Source organism: Lonchura striata, chromosome Z (genome assembly GCF_050655825.1).
Source record: "Lonchura striata isolate lonStrDom1 chromosome Z, ASM5065582v1, whole genome shotgun sequence".
NCBI lineage: Eukaryota > Metazoa > Chordata > Aves > Passeriformes > Estrildidae > Lonchura > Lonchura striata.
Genome location: NC_140740.1, coordinates 76436219 through 76459556, shown reverse-complemented (window position 1 = coordinate 76459556; position 23338 = coordinate 76436219). Strand labels below are relative to the sequence as shown.

At 36.1% G+C, this 23338-nt stretch overlaps 1 protein-coding gene across 10 annotated transcripts in view; it reads right to left on the bottom strand.

The window, feature by feature from the left end:
• Positions 1–23338, bottom strand: part of AOPEP (aminopeptidase O (putative)) — a 205507-nt gene that overhangs the window by 154860 nt on the left and 27309 nt on the right. For all 10 annotated transcript variants that reach the window (XR_014951724.1, XR_014951723.1, XR_014951721.1 and 7 more), the window contains 4 exons: positions 18420–19414; positions 12154–12320; positions 5676–5838; positions 1341–1589 (listed from right to left, as the gene is read on the bottom strand). Coding sequence is in view for 7 of the 10 variants with exons in the window: in XM_085568114.1 (XP_085424240.1) it covers positions 1341–1589; positions 5676–5838; positions 12154–12320; positions 18420–19279 (1439 nt within the window). In the remaining 3 variants the exon portion in view is untranslated. The remainder of the gene's footprint in view (positions 1–1340; positions 1590–5675; positions 5839–12153; positions 12321–18419; positions 19415–23338) is intronic.

Below are 23338 nucleotides of genomic sequence, written 5' to 3'. Positions count from 1 at the left end.
GATAACTTTAAACTGAACTTGCTGGGGAAGAGGAACCTCAACTCACCCCACTCCTATAATGCCCAGAGCCTGGAGAGAGGTCACAAGGGCACCTGAAGAACAGCACAAAGGAATTCCAGCTAGTAATTTAGTTTCCTCAAGGGCCCAATTTAAAATCCTTCATGCTAATGCATGCAGCACAGGGAATAAGCATGGCCTGCAGGCCCATGATCTTACTGGCATCAGTGAAGTTTCTACTGACTGGAAAAAAGGAAACACAACCCCCATTTTTAGAAAGGTTGGCTTGGGGATGACCAGAAGGATGGACAGAAGGATGACCTGGGGAACTACAGACAGGCCCATCAGTCTCTACTCAAGGTCAAGCAAAAACACAGAGCAGATCCTTCTGGAAACTATGCCAAGGCACATAAAAGATAATGAGGTGATTGGTGACAGCCAACATGGCTGCACTATTGACAAATCATGCCTAGGAACTCTGGTGGCCTTCTAAAGACGAGGTTACAACAGTGGTGGACAAGGGAAAAGAAACTGATGTCATCTACTTGAATGAAAATCATTGGACATTGTCTTGCACAACACCTTTGTCTCTAAAACGGAGAGACATGGATTTTATGGAAGGACAACTCAGTGGATAAGGAATTGGATGGTCACACTCAAAAGGGTTACAGTGAATGGCTCATTGTCCAAGTAGAGAACAGTGACAAGTGGTATCCTCAGGGGTCAGTAATGGGACTGACACAGACACAGACAGTGGGATCAAATGCACACAGCCAGTTTGCTGATGACACCAATCTGAGCAGTACAGTCAAATTGCTGGAGGGAACAGATGCCATTCAGAGGTACCTGGACAGGCTTGAGAGCCTTCAGAATTCCATGAAAATATATAATATAATCCTTGCTATTTGCCTTCAGCTTCTGAAGATAAGTGTTTGACTAGAAACCCATACATTGGAAATGCTTATGAAGAAACTCTAGATTTGGATTTTAACATACTCCTGTTCTGTCAAAATATAAGGCTAAAATCAATGTCAGAAGAAAACAAGACAATGATATCAAGTGTTTAGGTCAATAGAACCAACTAAAGAACTTCAGCTTCACAAAAATTCACATCACATTTCTAATAAGCTTATATTTCCCTTCCCTGCACCCTGTTAAAACTAAATTAAAAAAAAAAGGAGGCAAACAAACCTACTCATATGAAGTCAGAATGAAACTTTTAAGTTTGGTTTAAGAAAAATAGCACAGCAACTTTATATTGACAGAAACTTGACACTGTTAACTAGCTGGAAAGAAGGAGTCTAACAAAATGCAGCAGATTGGATACTAGTAAGCTTCTTTACCTAGCCATTCCCAGGCTGGAAAAGTTGGAAGGAACTATCAGAACATCAAGCCTGGAAAAGGGGTGGGTACCCAGTGTGGCATAGGCAGCTGAGAGGCATTGAGGAATTAGCTGAAGCAGATATTCTTCACAGCTTTCCATAAGGCACCAGGGAGCAAAGACTCTATAAGGAATAACTGCTTGCAACCTGGCAGCAGGATTTTGGAAACGGCAGGGATATTCCACATGACCACATACTTCTTCATGCCACCTGACAATAGAAAACAAAACAGAACAGTACTTAATTGTGATATCAGAAATGTGCACAACTGACTATGCTAAGACAAGGATATTCTCCAGCTGTCAGAATGATAGAATTAATTTCCATAGAACCAGTTCATTTGCATTCTCACCCTGTTCACATATGTGCAGTGCTTTGAAACACTCACTACTATATCTGGGTAGAACTCATAACTAAAGAGAGAGACTAGTCACACCTTGTTTTTATAACAGATAGGCATAAAAAGAATAAGTGCTCAAAATATATGTAAAGAGAACTAATAAGAATACAAAAATATTTACTCAGAAAATTCCTATTCAAACTTGGCTATGAAAATAAAATTCTATGCATATTAACATAACATTAATACAAGTATTTTAGGTTCAATTGCAATGTAATTTCAGGAGGGATTTTTTCTGTTGTTGTTATTAGAATTCTCCAGAATCTTCAAGTACATTTTTACTATTATTATTATTATTATTATTATTATTATTAAGTTTAAAAACCCAGTAGATGTCAATTTAGACTTATTATGCTAGACATACAACAATACCACATAAGGCTAACCTTACTTTATAGTACTTTTATAGGATATTTAGAGCTCTAGCTGGAAGATAGGAGGGGTAAATTAAATTCTTCCTAAACACTGTCATATACCTTCACAATAAATTATTTGCCCAAATAGATTCTTATCTAAACAGAAATCAGCTTCATGTTTTCACCTGTTAGTCCATATTCTCTACAGCCTCTCCTTAGTTTGAAACTTCAGTTTAAGTAATCCAGTTCTACTCTGCCTCAACAGGCAAAGCACATAGCATTGCCCTAAGCAATAATGCTTGGAAGATCATGTTGATACAGAAAACAAAAGGATGACGTGTAGAAAAGGATGAGATTTTGCTGAAGTATTAACACTTTAGCATCTTACATAAGTCTTTCTGTCAAAGAAGTGGACCTTTCATTGACTACATATGTAAAGAAACCACATCCATTGCTACACAATTTTTTTTCTAATGGTGGTTTAATCTATTATTATTATCTATTTCTACTCTAAAACAATGTAACTTTGCATTTTATTATCAGAATTGAGATTAGGCAGGAACATGAAAGCTAGTACCATATCTCTTATAGATTGCCAATTCCTTAATGACCACAAGGAAATGAAAAGTTATAAATATCATAGATCCATATAACATTTACTTTGATACAGCCTCCTTAGGTCAAGCTCACTGGCACCTGGATACAAATTACATTACAGGTAAAACTCATTGGCACCTGGACACAAATTACATTACACATTTCAACAACTTCTTTCAGAATTCCTTTCTTTTCCTGCTGCTCTAGAGTTAATCTCCATTATCTTATCTGAGACATATGCTTAACATTTGCTTGTCTATCCATTTCACACCCTTTCTAGAAATGTCTGCTACTGTGAGTATTATTGGTTTGGTGACCTGGTCTCACTGACTAAAATAAGCAATGACCTCTGCTGTGCTAACTCCCAGCTAAAGATTAACTGGATATAACTGTAAAACACAGATTTTTATGTCCTGATTAGCTGCAAAACAACCTTATACATTTAGGGCAACCTTTATTGTCTATCTACACCATGCATCACATTTGCAGAGGATTTTTGGAATTTTTTTGTCATTTTTTTTCCCAAGACTCTGTTAGTTCTGTATCTTCCACTGACGTTAACTGCTGCAGATACATCACACAATCTATGCCAATTAGCTCTTCCAATAACCATTATGCAGATAAACTTAAAACTATGACCATCACACTGATAAAACTTCCACTAATTTTTATTTTTGCTACAAAAAATTACAAAAATATTTCCCTCTTTTCAGAAATTTTACAAAAAAAAACACAAAAAAAAAAAAACCACAAAAAACCAAAAAAACCCAAAACAAACAAAACCAACCCAGATATCCAAATGTGGTGTATGATTGAGAGGAACACATCTACAGCTTATTTTTGTGGAGTCAGTCATATTGTAAACATATAAGTAGCAAATAAATAAACACAAACAAATTTCTAGAAGCTCATCAAACCTATAAATTATTTTAAAATTAGAACAGATATTTCTTACTGATCGTATGTAAAGTATGACAATTTCTATTGTCAAGATTAATTAGCATTTTTAACCAAAGTCAGACAAGTTGCAAGACATTAGAATAATTTAATTTTAAATTTCAACAAAAACATCCATATTAAGTTCTCAAGTTCCAAAGTCCCAGTAGTTCCACTGTCTTAATGCCAAAAAATTATAATTCAAAACAGCTGTCTAAAAGACAAGTATTCTTTAAGTGAAGTTTTGAACTGAGCAACAGAAAAATGTTAAATGGTTAAATAATAAAGTTAAATAAGTAAATAAATAAAGTTAAATACATAAAAACTTGTAACCCAAATAATCTTCTACAATCAAACAATTTCTGTTTATGTGGGAAGAGTAGTGGACCTTGTTTGCCCAGACTTTTGCAAACCATTTGCCACAGTTTCCCACAGCCTTCTCCTGGATAAACTGGATAGGTGGTCTGTGAGATGGGTACAAAACTGATGCACAGGCCACACTCAGAGAATAGTGATCACTGATTTTCACTAATGCTGACAGACTGTCACAAGCAAAGTTCCCCAAGAAATTGTGCTGGGCCCCACACTGTTCAACATCTTCACAAACATCCTGGATGATGGATTTGAAAGCATCCTCACCAGGTTAGCTGTTGAGGTGAACACATCAGAAGGGAGAGGCATCTCAGAGACCTGGACAGGATGAAAGAGTGAGGCTGGCAAGAACAGCACGGGGTGCAGAAGAGACAAGGGCACAGTCCTGTGCCTGGGGTGACACCACCCCAGCACAGGCTGTGATCTGCGCGCCTGGGGAGCAGCCTTGCTGACAGGGACACGGAAGTGCAGGGGACAATCTCTTGACCATGTGTCACTGGCATGGCACTGCAGCTATGAAGGCAATCAGACCCTGGGCTGCAGCTGCTGGGGCACTGCTGGCAGAGAGGGACAGAGCGGATCAGCAGCTCTGAGCACAGCTTGTTGGGCAGCACCTGTGGGAAGCATCATGTCTCCTTCTGCTCCTCACAGTTCAAGGAACACAAAAAAATGAACAAGGGCTGCAGAACCTGCCCTGTGGGGAAAGACAGAAGGAGCTAGGCCTTTTCAGGGAAGAGGAAAGAGAACCTCATCACAGTACTTGAAGGGCATCTACAAAGGGCACAGAGTCACTCTCTTCTCAAGGAGCCACATGGCCAAGACAAGGGCCAATGGGTGTTAGATATCTCTATCTAAGCTCCTTCCCAGGAAAGAATGAAGCAGATGAACTTTCAAGGTCCACTACAGTCTGGGCTGTTCTGGGATGCTATGAGATGAATTTGAAAAGCTGAGAGTTATATATGAGGAAATCGAGTCCCAAGATTTCTTCTAACTAAGGTGAACACATGTGAAAGCAAACAGTATTTTTCCAGAAATTTGTTTTCTATCTTCAAATTTTATTTTCAGGCATATATTGTTCTGCTCATCTACCACCCTGTAATAATTCAAACTTAATGAATTTTAACTAGACTGGGAGGAGGAATAGATTGGTCCAACTCCATTTTATGGGATCACTGTACTACATCTTTCAGGTACCTGGTCACTACACATCACCCCAGGCAAACCATTGCACAGGCCAGCTCTAACTGGGCAATGAGACTGGAGGAGAACAAAAAAGTAAGTAGGCAATATTGTAGTAGGAGTCATTAGTATCCAGAATGGACTGAGTCAAGTATTCTAAGAAACAAGATAGCACCTGGCATTGCTGCAGCAGAGTGTTAAGGATACAGGATACAAATCTAGTGGAGAGTGGAATTTATAAACCCTATTGCTCACTAAACAGCTTGCATTCACATAAAAAGAACCACTCCCATGAAATAATGCCTTTGGAATTATTTTCCTGTCAAGATGTTTCTGTTCAGATTAAACAAGTTCTATTTTGATTCCTGCACTAATATGACTCATTTTCACATTCCACTGAGTAAATGGAAATGCTACCCATATACCTAATTTTTCAATAATATTATAAACACCAACCTTAAATCAGTTTGTGATGATGGCAAGGAAAACTCAGTGTTTGTTCCAATAGCAGCTTTTTGTTTGAAGGACTGCTGTTTAACTTCCTGCCAGCACCCCACAGCAATAGTGAAAGTGGATGCTGGCATTGGCATGGACACATAGTAGTACCAGCTCAAGATACCTGTAAACAAAAGAACATTTGTACAGATTCATCAGTGTTACAGCACATGTTAGGTACTTGACATCTGCATGTACATGAGATTTTGGGTCCCATCTCCCACCTTACAACCTGGTATTTTTGTGGAGGAAGTAAAATCAATCACATGAAGACATATAAGAACAGTTGTATGCAACCACCATGGATTTTGTGTTCTGTTTACTTACACTTGCAACTTTGCTCTAACTGCTGATATCTTTACCTGTAAATAAATCATCCATAAGTGGGATTTTATTAATGCAGCTTAACATGATTGTACTGTTACTACCCAAGTAGGACCCTTAAATACATACACACACACAATATAAAAATTAAAATCTTTCAACCTTGTATCTACTCTGCTATGATTTTGGCTTGCTTGTATTATTATCTAATACAACCCAAAACCTTTCCTTTGTGTTCTGGGCAGCACCAAATTGATAGATAATTTGTAACAAACACCACTATTATCTGTGAATTGGACCCAGCTATTTGAGGTACATAATATGTCAACCAGGCAGTAAGAAATCAAAACTTAGATTCAGATGAGATATTACATAAGTAAATTTGGTCATGTTTAGCACCCCATGAAGGTGCTAAAACAAAACAAGAATCTATTAGAAGGTAAAAATATGCTAAGTTTTATCATTATGGGAACACAATGTGGGGAGACAGAGTATGGTATAGGATTACTGTATGTACAAACACATTTTTATAATGTGGATGTTCTAGAACAGCACATTTTCCATTAATACAAAAGTTGCTTAGATTTTCTGTTTGTCCCGTTAAAAAGGATATAGTTTAAGAATCACATCCATGTATTAGTTTATCGTCATAATACAGTTACTACACCACACTAACAGATTAATTATCTTGAAAATAGCCTAGCATGAGTTAAACTCTGATGAATCATGTGCAAATGACTGTAGCTAGGGCAACATGGAAACAAACAAACTTCAGTTATTTTGAGAGAACCTTAGTACTTGTTCTTTTTCAAGTCTTCTGACTAGGACTATGGAACACTACCAAAAGGGAAAAAAATTTTTAAAATACAACTAAGTGGAGACCACAAGGCACAGAGGAAAGGAAACAGACAACTGCTGCAAAGCATCACTTGATTTCCTACCTTAATGACCTAAGAAGGTCAGGCTGTCCAAAGGAAGGACAAAGAAAAAAATCTTTAGTTTAGCCTCAACAGGTTTTCCACCTTCTATTTAGCATGACAAAACAATGCCATTTGTGAAATCTTCTGGGAGGCAGATAAAGTCTTGGCCTCTTATATGCACTAGAAACTACTTATACTCCTCCATCCCATCCCATTTTACGTAACATCCATGAAAAAAATGTTGTCAGTATTGTCAGGTGAACATCTATTACTCCTGTAATTTTCCTACGCTCTTGTCAGTACATAAGAAGAATGGACGTATTTGTTCCAAACACATTAAGAATGAGGAGGATAACTTTGCAAAATTTTACTCTGCCTTGTGTTTTTATATTCTTATTACCTTAACAAAGTTACAAATAAGCCAAGACAAGCAAATGTCACCTTGTGAGAAGAGGTCGTCCATGGTAGCAACAATATATTATTTCAGAATACCAAATTCCTGATGTACAGAGTTTCATTGATAGACACTGTGCTAAAGGCCCAAGCCCACACAGATTGTAGTTAGTAACAACTTTGCCATTAACTTACATACACACAGGACAAGGTTCAGAGGTTCTGCACTCAGTGCTGCATCTAAATGCTACAAAGCATTACTAAACTCTCCATGTAGTTACATTTGTTGTAAAAACTTAAGAATTAAATAACATCAGAGAAAATTGTAATCGAAAAACTGTCATGTGTTTTCAACTATGGTTGGAAAAAAGCATGGAAGTCAAAAAGCAATTACAGAAAACTTTTCCAAATGGCACAAAGTATAAAGGAAAAGTCTCTCACAACTGTGAGATTGTCTAAAAGGAAAGGGTGTTGTCCTGTGCTAGGTAGAGATCAGAGAGGGCTACATGAGAAACAAGTTTAGTAAGACAGGCTAGAGCAAGCAAGAGGGTTTTTTCTCCTAAAAAACAATGCACAAACAGCTTGAATAGAATATATAAAGGGCATGGCAATCTGATTAGCAGTTCAGAGAGAAGAACAGCATGTACTGCATTCAGAAATCTATACAAATTAGCAATGAACACAGTATTCAGAGCTGACTTGATGCAAAAAGACTAACGGTACCAAAGGCCCTTTTACTTTGCAAGGATTTTAGAAATCATGTGAACTGTGGATCCTCCCAGAACAAGATCCACGTTTTATAACATCTCTGCATACCTACCCAGGGGCTCAGTCCATTCCCTGCAGCACTTTTTGATATCTTCTGCATTCATAATCAAGAATACCTATATATTTATCTTACAGTTGTTGGCTGAAATCACATACGCAAGCATGACAAGTGAGTTCTCCCTATAGAACCATAGGAAAACAGGCTGGAAAACAGTGCTGATCAGTGACTGAAAAGGTATTTTTGCTGGCAGAAGTTCTATCTGGAGAAAACCATGAAGCACTGTCTTAAAGACAGCTTAACTAACTCACTGACCTTGTGTCTTCTCTCATTACTGGTAAGATTGTCTCCCAGCCTGACCTCTCCCATTACCTCACTTCCTTCCTTACACTGTCTTCACGCCAGTGAGCTTTGTTTTGTTTTCCTTCATCTGTATGCTATGATCTATCCCAGCAAATATATTGGGATCACAAGCTTCACTCAACTAATTTTTGCTGGTCTCCCCATCCTCTGGCTGCATTGTACTTCTCAGTGTCAGTCTTGGAGACAGCTCCATCTCTAGGATAGCAGAAAACAGTGCAGCTGAAATGTGTCTTTCTTTACCAAACACAGGATTTTGTACCATAAAAACATCTTCAGACTAAGTGAGAACACACTGGGAAAAACAACAGGTTAGGCTGGGATTAGTCCATGGGCAAAATAGATCACCCCAGTCCTTGTACTTGTAATGTAATTTTAAAATAACTTGATTCTTACACATAATTCTTTTAGGCAATTACAATATATTCAAAACATTTTGCTAATTTCCCTACCTGTAATTCTGATTTTTTTTCAGGTCTGCAATGCAAATATATTGTGTCATAACTGCACTAATCATGCATCAACAACCACCTATTCTAGAAGTTAAAAATGAAAAGCTTTGCATGTTTCCAATGTTTAACAAGAGTAGGAAATTTTAATCTATTCATAATTTTGTAAAAGAACAATTTAAAAATTATTTATTTCTCCTACTTGAAATAACAATGATGAATGATGTAATTACTTCCTAGAATTTTTAATGCATTCAGCAATATTTGACATAATTACAATTGTTTGAGTCTTGTACAGTTCATTATAACTGAAAAAAAGGCCAAAGCTATATCTGTTAATGTACATTATGAACATTTTTACTTACCAGTATATTTTTTGTCAAATAGTCTGCACTAACACAAACACCACAAAATAGAGCTGATGTTTACTATTTACTAAAACCCACAAAGTTCAACTACCTCTATAGAAAAGGAGAAATAGCCCCACACAACAACAGATGCACAAGGTAAGAGCTAGTGCTAATATATAAATGTGCAGTGAAGTAAGTAGTTATGTAAAAACTACTCACTGGCTGGAGCACCAGGATTAAGAACCCCCCAGCTTTCAGAAACTCTTTGTGACTTGTAGGGATTTTCTGATCTCATCTGAAATCCAGAACTCCCCACAGAGCTCCCTCACATTCACTCCACAGCATTAGCTCAGCACTGGGTCAGAGGGATGAGTAGTGCATGACAAGCTCTCAACTACTGTGCTGTGGACTCTGATACATCCTGGAGATAACCAACACAAGTACTGCACTCTTAAGAAACTATTCTTGCTGCTAACTACATCACAGGAGCAGTGGCTCTTCTAGCACTCTATTTTTTCTCAGTACCAGTATACTCCTCACTTACCATGCAGATGTCAAAACAAGATGAAGGATTACATAGTAGAAGAGTAACCACACAAAAAGCATGCCAGTCTGTTTCACATTTAATGGCTGATTATCCTCTTCTTGAATATTAATTGAACTGATAGGTGTTTGTGACTAAATGTATTTGCAGATTCTATGTGCTGAAGGAAAGTAAAACTGACAAGTGTATAAAAATAAATTTAATGCTTAAATGGCTCACATTACACACATGTGTAGTGCTCCCTGTCAAGCTCTCCCTCAAAGAGCATTATAAATTGCATTTTTCTGATCAACTTCTCTAAGTACTCCATAAAAAATGCAAGGTATTTAAGCACTTTTGGTCATACTCAAAGATTTACCATTTCTATTTGTGTAATTATTCTAGCACTATTTTCAAACAAACGTGGGCACCCTCTATTTCAAATGTCAGGATCAACCACAGTTTTATAGGAGGCAGAATGCAAAAATGGCACATATGGTAGGTAACAGACTATTGCCAAAACCTGCAAATACAAGTGGTAAATGAGGAATCTCCATATAAGAGTACATCTAGCCCAACTATGCACTGGATTACTGCATCTGCACATGTAGAAATGTGTGTCTGTGAAGCAGAATGCACATCTCTAACAGCTTGAAGGAATCAACTTTGCGTGTTGCTTTCTTACTGTCTGCCTCCACACTAGTTTTAAATATGACTTTTAAAGGAAAAAAAAAATCAGCTAACTTGTAATTCTATTCAAAATAAATTTATTCATAACTGCTTACCAGATTGCTAATTCTTCCCAATAAATTGCATTTTTACAAAATATATTTTATTATTCTGCCAGTTATGTATGATTTTATAAATATGCGGCACAGCAATAGCATACTGTATGTAAACAACTTTGCAAACTTACTTAAATTGAAGCTATCCTGGAAGGCTTTCTGGTGTGTAGAGACAAAATTTTAAGTTGGATACATTTCATGTACCTTCCAGAATTGCCAAACAACAAGATATATGTGGACAGGTTATTTAAAATAACAGAACATTTTAAACTTTTTAACTCTTAGAAATTGTATTAATTAAACTCATCAATTTGTATTCCTAAATTCATTAAAAATTTATCCAAGGCTTTAGATTAGCACTTACATCTTGGGTTTACTTGGATTTTAAAACATTCCTCAGAGTATTACTCCTTTTCCTTCTTGCCTCTGTATTAGTTTTGTAAATTTTTACAATTCCAAACAGCTTGCTGATTTTTCATGTCCAGCTGTATGTAAACAAGAAAAATTAGTGTCTCTCATTAAACTAGTTAAACATTGATGGAAAAGCTGTTATCCTAGTCTGAAGTCAAAAGTGTCCTTTCTTTCTTGATGCTGAGACAGGAAAGTGCTATTCTCCAAGGAAACTGAGCAGCTCATCATGGCAGTTTTCCATATTTCAACAGCAGAGACAAGCCTTGAAAGAGGCCCCATATATGGCCAAATATAACAAAACAATTCCATGAAAATGGATTAACTTGATTCTTGAATCAAGAGACTTTCACTTTTTTTCCCACTCAATAATAAGCCTGCCCATTTAAAGGGGAGCAGAAGATACTTTTCCCCAGAAAAGCTTAATTCTAACCTTTTCCTTCAGCTATGCCTCATCAGAACTACTCACACTAGAAGGTACTGACCTAGTTTGACAGATTATATAAAAACTCACAAGAACAAGACTCACTTCATTACATGTAGAATTTATACAAGCCTTAAAAACTTCCTTCTCTGTGAAGAAAGTTTAGATAACAAAGTATAACCAACACAGAAGAAATCCTTGTTTACTTACAGTTGAAAAATATATGTTTTATCAATGCAAACAACCTCCCCCCAGAGATCAGATTTTCAGGGCACTGACCTGATATTCTTCAGATATTACATGTATTCCAGGCAACATATACATTTGGCACAATGGCTGCTTCTAATCACATGCTGAACTAAAAGTGAAGGACAGTTATCTACTAAGGCCTGAAGCTGTTGAGAGCCTGATAAGGTACTTCATCTACAAAACTTGAGTACACTGTGATTAAAATAAAGCAAATTTATGAAAAGTGAAACCTAGGTTTGGAAACACAGAGGGAAAAAAAAGTAAGCAACACAATGAGATGTAGAAATGTAGACACTTCAAATACTTATGAAGTTATCCTGAGGCCTTGAGCAGGTAACTTTTCCACAAAATGACATGGAGATTACAGAGAGACATGGAAGTATTTTTAAAGTTAGGAACTTCGTTCTTTCACAAATCATGTATTTACCAAGGTTGAATTCTAATTACAAAAGTATGGAAAATAATTTGCCTTGAAAAATGTAATTCACCTTCTTGAAGCTGGACTGGTTCTGCTGAGTTTTCACCACTCATTAACACAACAAAGTCTGCAGCTGTTCGGACTGAGGCTTGCCATGTTGACAAGGCAATGGGTGGTTCTTGGCATGGGAAGAGGGCTCTGTTGTTTATTGGTGATCCCATTGTGTAAACACATGGCCTAGATGGAAGAAAAAGAGATTGAAATTGGAATTACAATAGGGAAGACTGAATTAAATTCTATATAAAAAATCAAAGATGTTGTCAAACTGAGGTGGTTTCTTTCTTTACCTTCAGCTCTGCAGGTTCCAAACCTGTATGAAATGAACCAATCAAAGTACAACCTAAGTCATTTAAGACGAGAAAAGCAAGATAACTACAATACCTTCAAACTAGAAAAGACTAACTCCAGTTTTTGCATGAGTTCTCAGCCTCATACAATAGCTTCCAGATTAACCCATAAGATCAAAGAAAGCTTCTGAGTATCTTCTGATGATGCCATTGCAGGGCTTCACCAACACCTGTAATACCTCCCTGCTATCATCCTAGTAGTGCTTCACTATCATGAATCCAGTCTTCTGGATTAGCAACCTGGAGGCTCATGCAAAATCAGCAGTAGATCTAGTTTTGAGTCTTCCTTAGTCCAAGTGTCAATAAATTCTGACATTTTTACTTTTAATTTCAGAGGTAATGCACCCTAGCTCACCAGTCTGGGAATTTCAGCCACAAGGCATATTATAAGAAGAATTAATTTCTATCCTGTTAGTTTCAGCCTCCTCCTTGCTTCTTACATAGAAATCTTCCTTGTAGTACTGCCCTTTCTGCAGTTACTCTAAACCTCTCAGTCTACTACCCCTTTCCAATTTCAGCTGCAATATTTCATGACAGTAAATTTCTTATTAGCCATTTAGCTACAGCTGGGGAGGTAACAAGGCCTTTCATTAGCTCCTTCTAACTTGCTGGTGGATGGACTTAGTGATTCTTGGTTTACTTATTTTGTTTCATTTTTCAGTATTATCTAAATTCCTATTATGTGCATAACAACACCACTTATCTTAAGGGGGGAAAAAAGCTAATGTTTCAATCATAAATTATATAAAAAATCCAATGTCAATAGGTCTCTCCAGTAAAAGAAAGAAAGTCCTGAAACCATCACTTCACTACACGTAACTTTTTAAAACCTAGGATATTTAAAACTAAATATTATGGGAACAAAATACATTATTTTGTGAACGCTTGAGGCTAAAAATATTCCAATCAGTATCTTTCATCACTTGACTTGAAAAATTATCAAAACACTTCAGAAAGCAGGAGACAAATTGTTAGGGCAAAACTGATTTAGCAATGGCTAAGATCTTAGCATTACTCCCTCCAAACTGCTTTTCCTTTCAAATTATTCCTTCTCTAAAGCCAACTTCAAACTATACACAGAGAAAGAATTTGGAAACACTGACAGTCACAGATTAAATATATTCCGAAGATATTTTTGCCCTCTTGTCATTGCTATCTGTGCTATTTAATCCAGAGCTGTCTTGGCACTTTTAAATTACTATGGCTTAACTAATGCAGGCCAGTTGGTCTTCCAGCAAAACACAGATGAAAGCTGAAGTTAAAGTAGGCCTATTACTATTGCACATAAGCAGAAAAAGAAAAAGAAAATAGTCTAACTTTCCCATCATGTACCAGAGTGAATAGAGGAGGACCTAGACATTGAGTGAAGTTCAGGTAACTGCAGTGGAGAGAAAGCCAAGTGGTTATTTTTTAAACAGTAAAATACAATGTACAGCTAAATGTAATAGATCACTAATCTGCATGGATTTTTAATTTACTTAGTTAGAATTAAACTCTTAAAACTTAATCTCTAACCTATCTGATATACATAGAATAATTGGCTTTTCTCCCATAAAAACAGAGTGCATGGCAGTGAGTTCACAGGAAAAATGAGGAACCTAGTTTTTTACCTTCCAGGAAGACCTGCATCTTCCTAGTAACATTAGTCAAAGATACTGGGATTATTATTTACCCTAAAACACATATGTGCTGGGAAGGAAAAGGATGAGAAGGAAAAAGGAAAGGTGGAATTAGTGACTACTGCTACACACATTTTCCCAATAATTTGCCATGCACTGTGAAGGCTGTTTTTTCAGGTTCTATTGGTACAATACACTCTTAGGAGCAGTTTTGGGGATCTTTGTGTTCTGTATAGGGAAATGCCACAATGAGAGAAAACAGTCTGGCAGAACAGTGCTAAACTAAATGTTATAATGTTGTGTCAAATACAATATAAACATACAGAGCATAGATGTTACCAAGAACGTATATTGTGTCACCTGCTCTCAGAGAGAGCATCTTTACCTGCAGACCACAAGGTATTTTACAAATAATGTCAATACCATTTTGCACATGGGGAAAATGAAATACAGTGAACAGATATGCTTAGTGCTAGCACTCCAGCTGCTCCTAAAGGCTTAGATCTAAGCCTCCTAGTCTTTTTTTTTTCCCTAAGACATTTAATTCTAAAATATACACACAGAGGAAGGTCACAGGTCTCTACCATAAAAGCCCAGGCAGAAAGTGAGTTACATAAGTGGAGAAAGTCTGGTCATGTACATAATCTGTTCTTCAGAAGTAGGACTTCTTTCTACTCCTCACCCATTTTAATACATTTTTTTCATTAGGTATATTCACTAACCTCATTAGTTTCCTAAATATACTCAATTATGTCAATCTGCTAAAAAAAAGTAATGAAATAGACAAGTTCTAAATTTTTAAAGGAAACTATCAGAAGAACAATTATGTAAGCCTTTAATTAGATATTTGTTTTACTTCTTTTACAGGTGCAATTTCTTTTTTCTGTGCATTGGTAATTGTACAATGTTGCTTTAGGATATACACTGCAGCTAACAAGTGTCTGTCTGCAGTCAGGTAGCACAATTTCAGCACATAAGAGGATCAGAAATATAATTCTTATCCTGGTGTCGATCAGTTTCTTCATTTGATCCAGAAAAAGACTAGCTAATCTAAGCACATGACAGAATAGCAAAGACAAATAATTAGGTTTAGACTGCTTTTGTCAATTGATACCCATATTTGACCTTTTTTAATCATTTATCTCTACCCCTCCTAGCAAGAAACTTCACAGTTCTTTTCCTCTTTCTACTACCTATCCCTTCCACCCCAGTCTTTAACTTTCAATCAACTTGTAATACTCAAATAATCTACTTATGCAATATTTATGCCAACATAAATAATCTTTGCCACAATAGGTTTCAAGGGTTAAGGAAATTTCATGCAGCAAAAGAAAGATAAGCAGAGAACTCAGAGCATTTATCTAGTTATTTGGCACACTGGAAGAAAATGCATCTACAAAACACAGGGGTGACATCTCTGGTCACTCATCTGGACAAGTAAACAAAAAATAAAATGAGCAAAAAAGTAAACAAACCCTGAGTACAAAATTCCTGAATTTGATATTCAGGAATATCAAATGCATTTATTTTGTACTCAGGGTTTGCCTACATTTTTAGTTTGATTTTGGTTTGGTTTTTCTGTTTGTTTGTTTGTGGTTTTGTTGTTTGTTTTGTTTGTTTGTTTTTTGTTTGTTTTTTGTTTGTTTGTGCTTTTTGGGCGTTGGTTTGGGTTTGGGGTTTTTTTGTGATTTACTTTTCTCTGTTTGTTTTACTTTTCTATTCTATTAATATCATTTGTCAGTCTTTAGAAGTCATTGCATATCAAATGAATAATCCAATAAACTTCAAAATACTTCATTAATTGCTCAAATATTTATATTCCCATGTTCCCATTACTGGCAACAAAATTAAACAAAATAACAGTAGAGATTCCCCAGAGTTGAGGAGAGCCTCTTAGGGTTTAGTCCAGACCTATCAGGGTTCTGGACTGTTTATTATACCAAACCTTGCCTATGAAGAAAACCAAATTCTTTATTCCCTTCCTGCATTTCCAGCTTCTGAGAGCACAGAACAATGCTAACTTATGCCACTGAAAAACAAACATCTATTTTCATGACACATTTTCTGACTTGTAGTAAATAACTCTACCTTCCAAATTAACCTCAGCAGTATTTTCCAAACACATCTTATTCCCTCTACTTACTTTCAATTACATTAGCTCCCTAATATGCCTTATGACCCAGCTGTACACACAACTGTGTCATCACACCACTGATGGAAGGAACTAGCATCCCAAGTTAGAGATCAAAAGTGTCCCTCTCATCAGGTGTATTTTAGTATGCGTCCTGGTCATTCCTTTATACTTTCCCTCCCTCCTTCTTTCCATTAGCACAAGTCAGCTCTGCCGTTGCCTTTTTTGTTTGGCCCCAAAAGCTTGGACAGGAAAATGCTGAAATTCCACATGTTCAGTTCCTCTACTAAAAAACAGAAGTGTGTCCTGCTGTGATAACATGTTTGTACACACATATCTGATCTTGCCTAAACTCATCCCACAAAGCTTTGTTTCAGCTGGGGTTTTTTGTGTATTATAATATATCTTTCTTTAAAACAAATGAAATTGAACTCTTGATAAAATTGTGCATAGGCTAAATTTCAAAACATTGTACTAGTGTTAAATTACAGGAAACATTGAAAGTGGTTATACAATGTGTGTACTTTGTTATATACTTTTCTTCAGGGTTGGAACCATAGTATAAACTCCTTTGGCAAAGGATTTTACATCTGAAAAAAAACCCACCAGATACATAATTTGTAAAATTATTTGGAAAATTCTGAAGAATCCTCCTATGGCAATAAAAGATTTAGCACTATGTTTATGGGCTCATCACATATAGAATTTGATTTTAAAAAGATATCAAGAAAGATTCTAATGATATAAAAACATATTTTCTGACAGGCATTAGTTTTTGGAATACCCTATGTAGGCCTGATAATAAATCAGTTTGTACTATTTTATACCATCAAACTTCTGGATCCATGATAAGCCTGCTTTTTCTATTCCATTATTGATCCATAAAATTCCATCCATTTGTGTACAACTGCCATGAAGTGTCATTAAAGTAAAAACAATGTTTTGCAATGAAAGGGTTATAAAGAGTCAAAACTGTTCATTCTATAGATACTTAAAAGAAACATTCAAATGCTCAAAACACACAGAGGAGGAGTCCTATACCAGCTGAGTGTTGCTAACATTAAATAGTTGGGCAGGTGGACATAGACACATGATCAAGGGCAATTGCTCTACCTTCACATGCAGTCAGAATTCAGAATTTTCAGATATAAGGGTACTACACCAAGTTAAATTTCCTAACCTCATACCAAAAAAAACTCTGCAGGGAGTGAGAAAAGAACGAGACATTTCTGGACTTGATGGTGCTTACAGATCAGTAGCAGAATTTCCTAACCACCACAAATACAATTAAAAGGCCTCATGTTCCTCACCAACACAGATGCTAGTGAAAAGACTTAATTTATATGAATATAACTAAAATAAACGGTAACCATCTATCTCTTGGCTGGGAAAGAAAAACAATTATTCAATTAGGTCAAATTTGTTCCTTATCTTCCAACTTTGTTCTGGCTTTTTAGACTTCAGAAAGAAATAACAGTCATTAAACAGCCACCTTTCAACATTCCAATAAAACAATTACAGTTGTAGAAGACAAGAGCAGATTGTAGTTTCCCTTCTGTAAAAGGCTTATATTGAAGATTTCGGTACAATACCACGTTCTTTTCATTAATACTAGATATAATCCCGATTCTTCTTTCAGTTTGCAGTTCGTTTGCTATCATCAATGTTCTTAACATTATAGATGAAGATTTTGAAAGCTGATTATGAGAGACCAAACAGGAAACGACTGTATTTCTAAGCTGATTACAATATTGATAAAGGACTAATTGTGAAGTAATTCTATTAAATGTTATGTATATTGAACTTTATGCTGTGTAAGACAGGAAGGAAAAAGAGCACAAAGTAACCTGTCACTCATACCTTTTCTTTCCCTAAATGATAATTTCCCATTTCCTGCAGACAATTATTGAAATACACACAAGTAATTTACTCCCACTCAGAAAGAGCAAACACAATCACTAAGACAGGCCTGTGATCTTCAAGTAATAGACTTGAAGATTTCACAAGCAGAGAGAGTGTTCTTCTACAGGACAGCAAAAGGATTCAAACCAAGGATAAAACTAAAACTGTGGAACAGTGTACTCATTGTCTTCACAGCTGCTCAGCAATTATATGATTCTCCATTCTTGCACCTATTTAAATTTATTGCATACAAAGCTTTCAGGAAACAGTTACATACCTGCCACTCTGGTCTGTAGTCCATGTGACAGATCTTCCCTCTGGCTTGGTTTTGTACCATATTCTTATTGCATGAGGAAAATCCGCTGGAGTCTGAATTCCTGATTTCCTTATCTCCAAGCTCCAGGTGCCAGTACTAAACAGAAGCTCCCCACAGCCAGGTGCCTGGCTACAGTGAGTAAAATAGTATAGCTGTTCCTTCCAGCGATCTGCAGGTAAAGTCACAAGTTCCTGTACAATCCGATTCCTGAGATTTTCCAGCTCCTTTGAAACACCAGTTAGTTTGGCAGACCTTGTAAATTTTTCAATGCCAGACACAGCAGCAACATCTACCTCTTCAACCTTTAGTACAGACAAATCACAGCAATCCAATACCAGAAGAAAATCCTTGTTTCCACAATCCTCTAGGTCACAGCAGTCCTTTGAACTAGAAATCCCAGAAGCCTGTTCATTGTTGCTATGGTTACTGTTCTCATCGGAAGTAGCTTCCTCTTCTTTACCACTGACAGCAAAATCATTACATTCAGTTTTAGATGAACAGGTACTAACATTTATCATAGGAATGTGGCAGGGTTCAGATGCCCTCATTTTACAGGTTTCATCAAACTGTGACTGGCAGCATTCTTTGCCAGCACTGCTGGTTTTCCTGTATTGGCTCCCAGTCTCAAAGAACAAAACTATGCTGCCTTCAATAACTTTACTTTTAAAATCCACGTCCAAGTCCAACACATAATGCTTTACAAGCATGTAGCTGGTGTTTGCCATTAAAGGCAAGTCATCCTTCATGGGGTCTAGGTGTGTTTCCGTGTTCATCTGTTGGGCATTTTCCGTGTTCATCTGTTGGGCATTTTCCATGTTCATCTACTGGTTTTACAAAGCCTTGGACACTTCTGACATATGATGATTCCAGAAGGAGAATACTCAGTCTCCCAGTGCTATAAATAATTTTTAATAAGATTACAATATTGAAATTGTAGTTTATCCACTTCTTGCACTCTACAAAGAAAAAAAAAAATTAAAAAAAAAGAATGAAAATAATCTCACAACCATTTCTGAAATACCCTGATTCTAAATCTATCTTGAAGTCCAGCTGCCTTTATTAAAGTAGTACTGCTAAGGGGTGATTGTATCTCCACACAATGGCATCAGGCTAGAATGGCATCTGCTTACTTCAGGATTTGCTGTCAATGACCAGTGGCTGTATTCTTCAGATAAGAACTCAAATATTTTCATTTGAAAGTATTTGAAATGAAAGTATTTCTAGACAGATTTTATAAACTGGTAGAAATAACCAAAAGTATCAAAACATAGTGATATATTTCTGCTGTGATTTTAAATAACAAGAGTAAGTCTAAATCACCTCATAGATTTTAAATTTTTAGAGTAATAAATTCCTATATACAATGCTTGTCCACAGATTAATATACTTTCCACATTACAACCACTCTCATATCAGAACTTACAAGAAAATGAGCCAATTTACAAGAAGTGCATTCCAAGTATTCCTTTGAGATTGCTCATCAAGATTCTTAAAATCTTAAATACCTGAGGTATATAACTACATTTTTGTAGCTGGAAACTCACAACTATAGTGCCCTACAGAGAACAGAAAGTCTTTTCACTGGAAAATACAAAAATACCTATAAAGGCACAAAAATACTAACATGCATCAACATTTGTTGCAACAACAGGCAGAAGCTCATCACAAAGTTGAACTGACATGCACTTTTTTGCTATGACCATTAAGCCAAAGTCATGCACTTTCAGCACTTAAGTCCCTTCTATTTGCTTTCTAGATAAGGAATAGCTATCAGAGGATGAAATACAGACAGTTCAGGGTCTGGCATTTCAGTGAAACTCACCATGATAGGCAGCCAGGCCTGCTTCTAAGTGCCTTAAGAGAACAGATAGTCACTCCATTGTGACATGCACAATCCATTTCAGTTTTACACCTCATCACAGCCAATTTTTTTATAGTTCTCAAAGCACAGAGGGGAACTCAGACTCCCCAAAGAGTCTATATATCTTTTTTGGAGGACTCCAGGGCATGCTGTCAAGCTACTACCATTAAGTAGTAAAGAAAGGCTCTGGGCAAGAAATTGCCCATATAGTTCCCTAAACTAGTTTCACACAAAGCACAAAATCATACCAAGTATCCCTACCTCAGTAGCTTTCTAGCTGTCAGAAACAACTCTTTCAGGGCTGTCTTTGACTGCATGTTGAGAAAAACCTTGCTTTGAATTTTTAACAATCTTTCAGTACTTCTGCAAACATACCCGAGCAACAAGCTCACATCAGGTCCTTTCACTGAAATAGCTCAGTAAATTCAGGCAACATGAGCAAAACATCTATAATGTCTGTGTGTAATGCTGTGGACTGAACCTGATGTTATCTGGATATTTTTATGACTACCAAAACCTCATGACTGATAGCAGGTCAAGTAATTATTGGTAATAGAGTAAAGAAATAAAGTGATTTGGTGGGGAAAACCCAACACTTAACTAACATTCAAACTTTGTTGTGCACACATTTTTAATTAGTAAATATTTATAATATAATACTGACACCTTTTATAAAATGTGAGTACTATCCTATGCACACAATTGTAGGGAGGAGAGGCTGGCCTTGGGAAAAGGCAATTAGGGAAGATTACCTGCTGCACCCCAGGTCTTGACTGGGTGTGTACAGCAAAGGTAGGCAGTCTCTCCCTAGAAGGGTATGGAGAAAACACAAGCAAAAAACCTAAGTTGTCTTGCAAATACAACTATCCTCCATACAATTCAAGGTATTACACTGAGATAATTTTCTAAAACTGTAAAAATGGATTGGTTTTTGTATTCTGTAGAGACGCTTTTTTTGTTACTGAATTGAAACACTAAATGAAAAGGGAATGAGAAAATTAAGAATGAGAACAGAAATATACAATGTTAAGTATATACTTCCAGGAAACAGTGTATTCTGTCATTGTCATGAACAGCACTGCTAAATTTATGACATTCAAATACATGGATAAATGTTTGTGTCCTAGACAAGATGGCTATCTACTTCTCCTTCCAACTTAGGTTGGCTTATCAAATATTGGACCTCAACCACCTTGGGAAATTATCAGTTTTATTCAAGAAGAAAATACAGGAATGAACCATTTATTTGGATGCTGAAATAGACAGTGGACACTTAAATAGACAGCCTTTTATTATCAAGGAAAAAGTAAAAGATCAGGGCATTGAATAACCACACACACAGCCTCTGTAGCAATTAAACAAATAGCACAGGAATCACATTAAAGCAAACCTGAAATGAAGCCAAACGAAAAAGAAATGCAAGCAAAAAATGGTAAAGGAAGGATGCACTTTAGGATAAAAATTACAACAGAATGTAATATCAGAGTTAAAAGGTCTTGAACTTTTTCACAAAATTTTTAAAAGGATCATTCTCAGAACACATAACTAAACAGGACAAAATTGTTTATACTTACATATATTTTTTTATTTGTTTAAAGTCTAGGTATCTGTACCTTTCTTTCAATCAGTAATGCTAGTTCAATGATGTTGTAAAACAACACACTGATCCTTTGTTTGAAATTTAGCATCTACACATAGACTGTCCCTCATTGGTCCAACATGACTAAACCACTGGGCTGATATACAGAGAAAGCGTGTGTGCATTCACAGCAGAAAAGAGTTGTAATGACAGGTACTAGATTCTGGGGAGGAGGAAAAAGGTAGCTGTGCAACTATCAAATATGTAAACCTTATGCTCTTCTTTGTATAGACTGTGATGCCTTTTCATAAATACATGATAATTTGGGCGGCTTAACTGAACAGGCTGTAAAAAATTATTTTATTTACCATTTGTTTCCAACTGCATTTGAACAAATATAACTTCATGGTGTCTTTTCTTCAATCAAGTCTTCCCAAAAATGTTAAATAAATCATAGTATTATTATCTCTCCAAAATGATTACTACTGCTGTTACTAAAATACAGTCTATCAAAATCCTAGGCAGAATCAACAAGAGCTGCAATGCTACACAAATTTGCAAGTCAAGCCTAGGTAAACAAATGAAGGATTCTTTCCTACAAAGGAAGAATTCTTTCCTACATTTTTTGTGACAAATTAAGTACAGACTGAGATGGAGTGTAAAAAACTTTACCCCCAAACTATGTACAGTCATATAACTAATTCAGTCCAGCATTTGTCATTCATTCTGTATTTCTTTTCTTTTTTTCATTAAGAGAACAAATTCTACTCATGGTGTTGATATAATACAGGAAATATGTTAATGAAGCAAAATCCTTACTGCAGACCTCAAAAGTTTTCTGCATGTATTCAAGCTTTGTGTATGCAAACAGTACATCTTTTAATATTGCTTCATAAATATGCTGTTCTGAGAAATATTCTTTGAATTTGGTATGATAAGTTGTTTGCTGTCTTACACATATATATCAAGGTATTGGAATCACAGAAAAGATTAATTATTTTTGACATCTTTTTTTGAAATATATCTCTTATTCAACATTGTCTTCTGTAGTATTTTTTGCTATATTATGCCCATAATGAGTATCTGGTTTTCGTTTCTGTGCAATTAATGCATTTTGCCTTTAGAAAAGGAGGTTCACTAGCTGAACTCCAGGCATTAAAAAAAGAATTAGAAATTGCACTGCTGCTACAAAGTCCTGGTGATCATTTCATAAACAGTCTTTCATGTCATACTTCTTTCACTCAAAGAGTGAAAATTACTAGTATATTTACTAGTATATATAAAAAATTACTAGTATATTTTAACAGTAGACCTAAAATTCAATGCATCTTTCTTATTAAATGAACTTTGTAAGTACATTTTGTAAGTAATAAAAGTAATAAAATTACAGGGAAAACTGATTATTTGGTTTTATGTTTTAATATTTTAGAAGACAGGTGT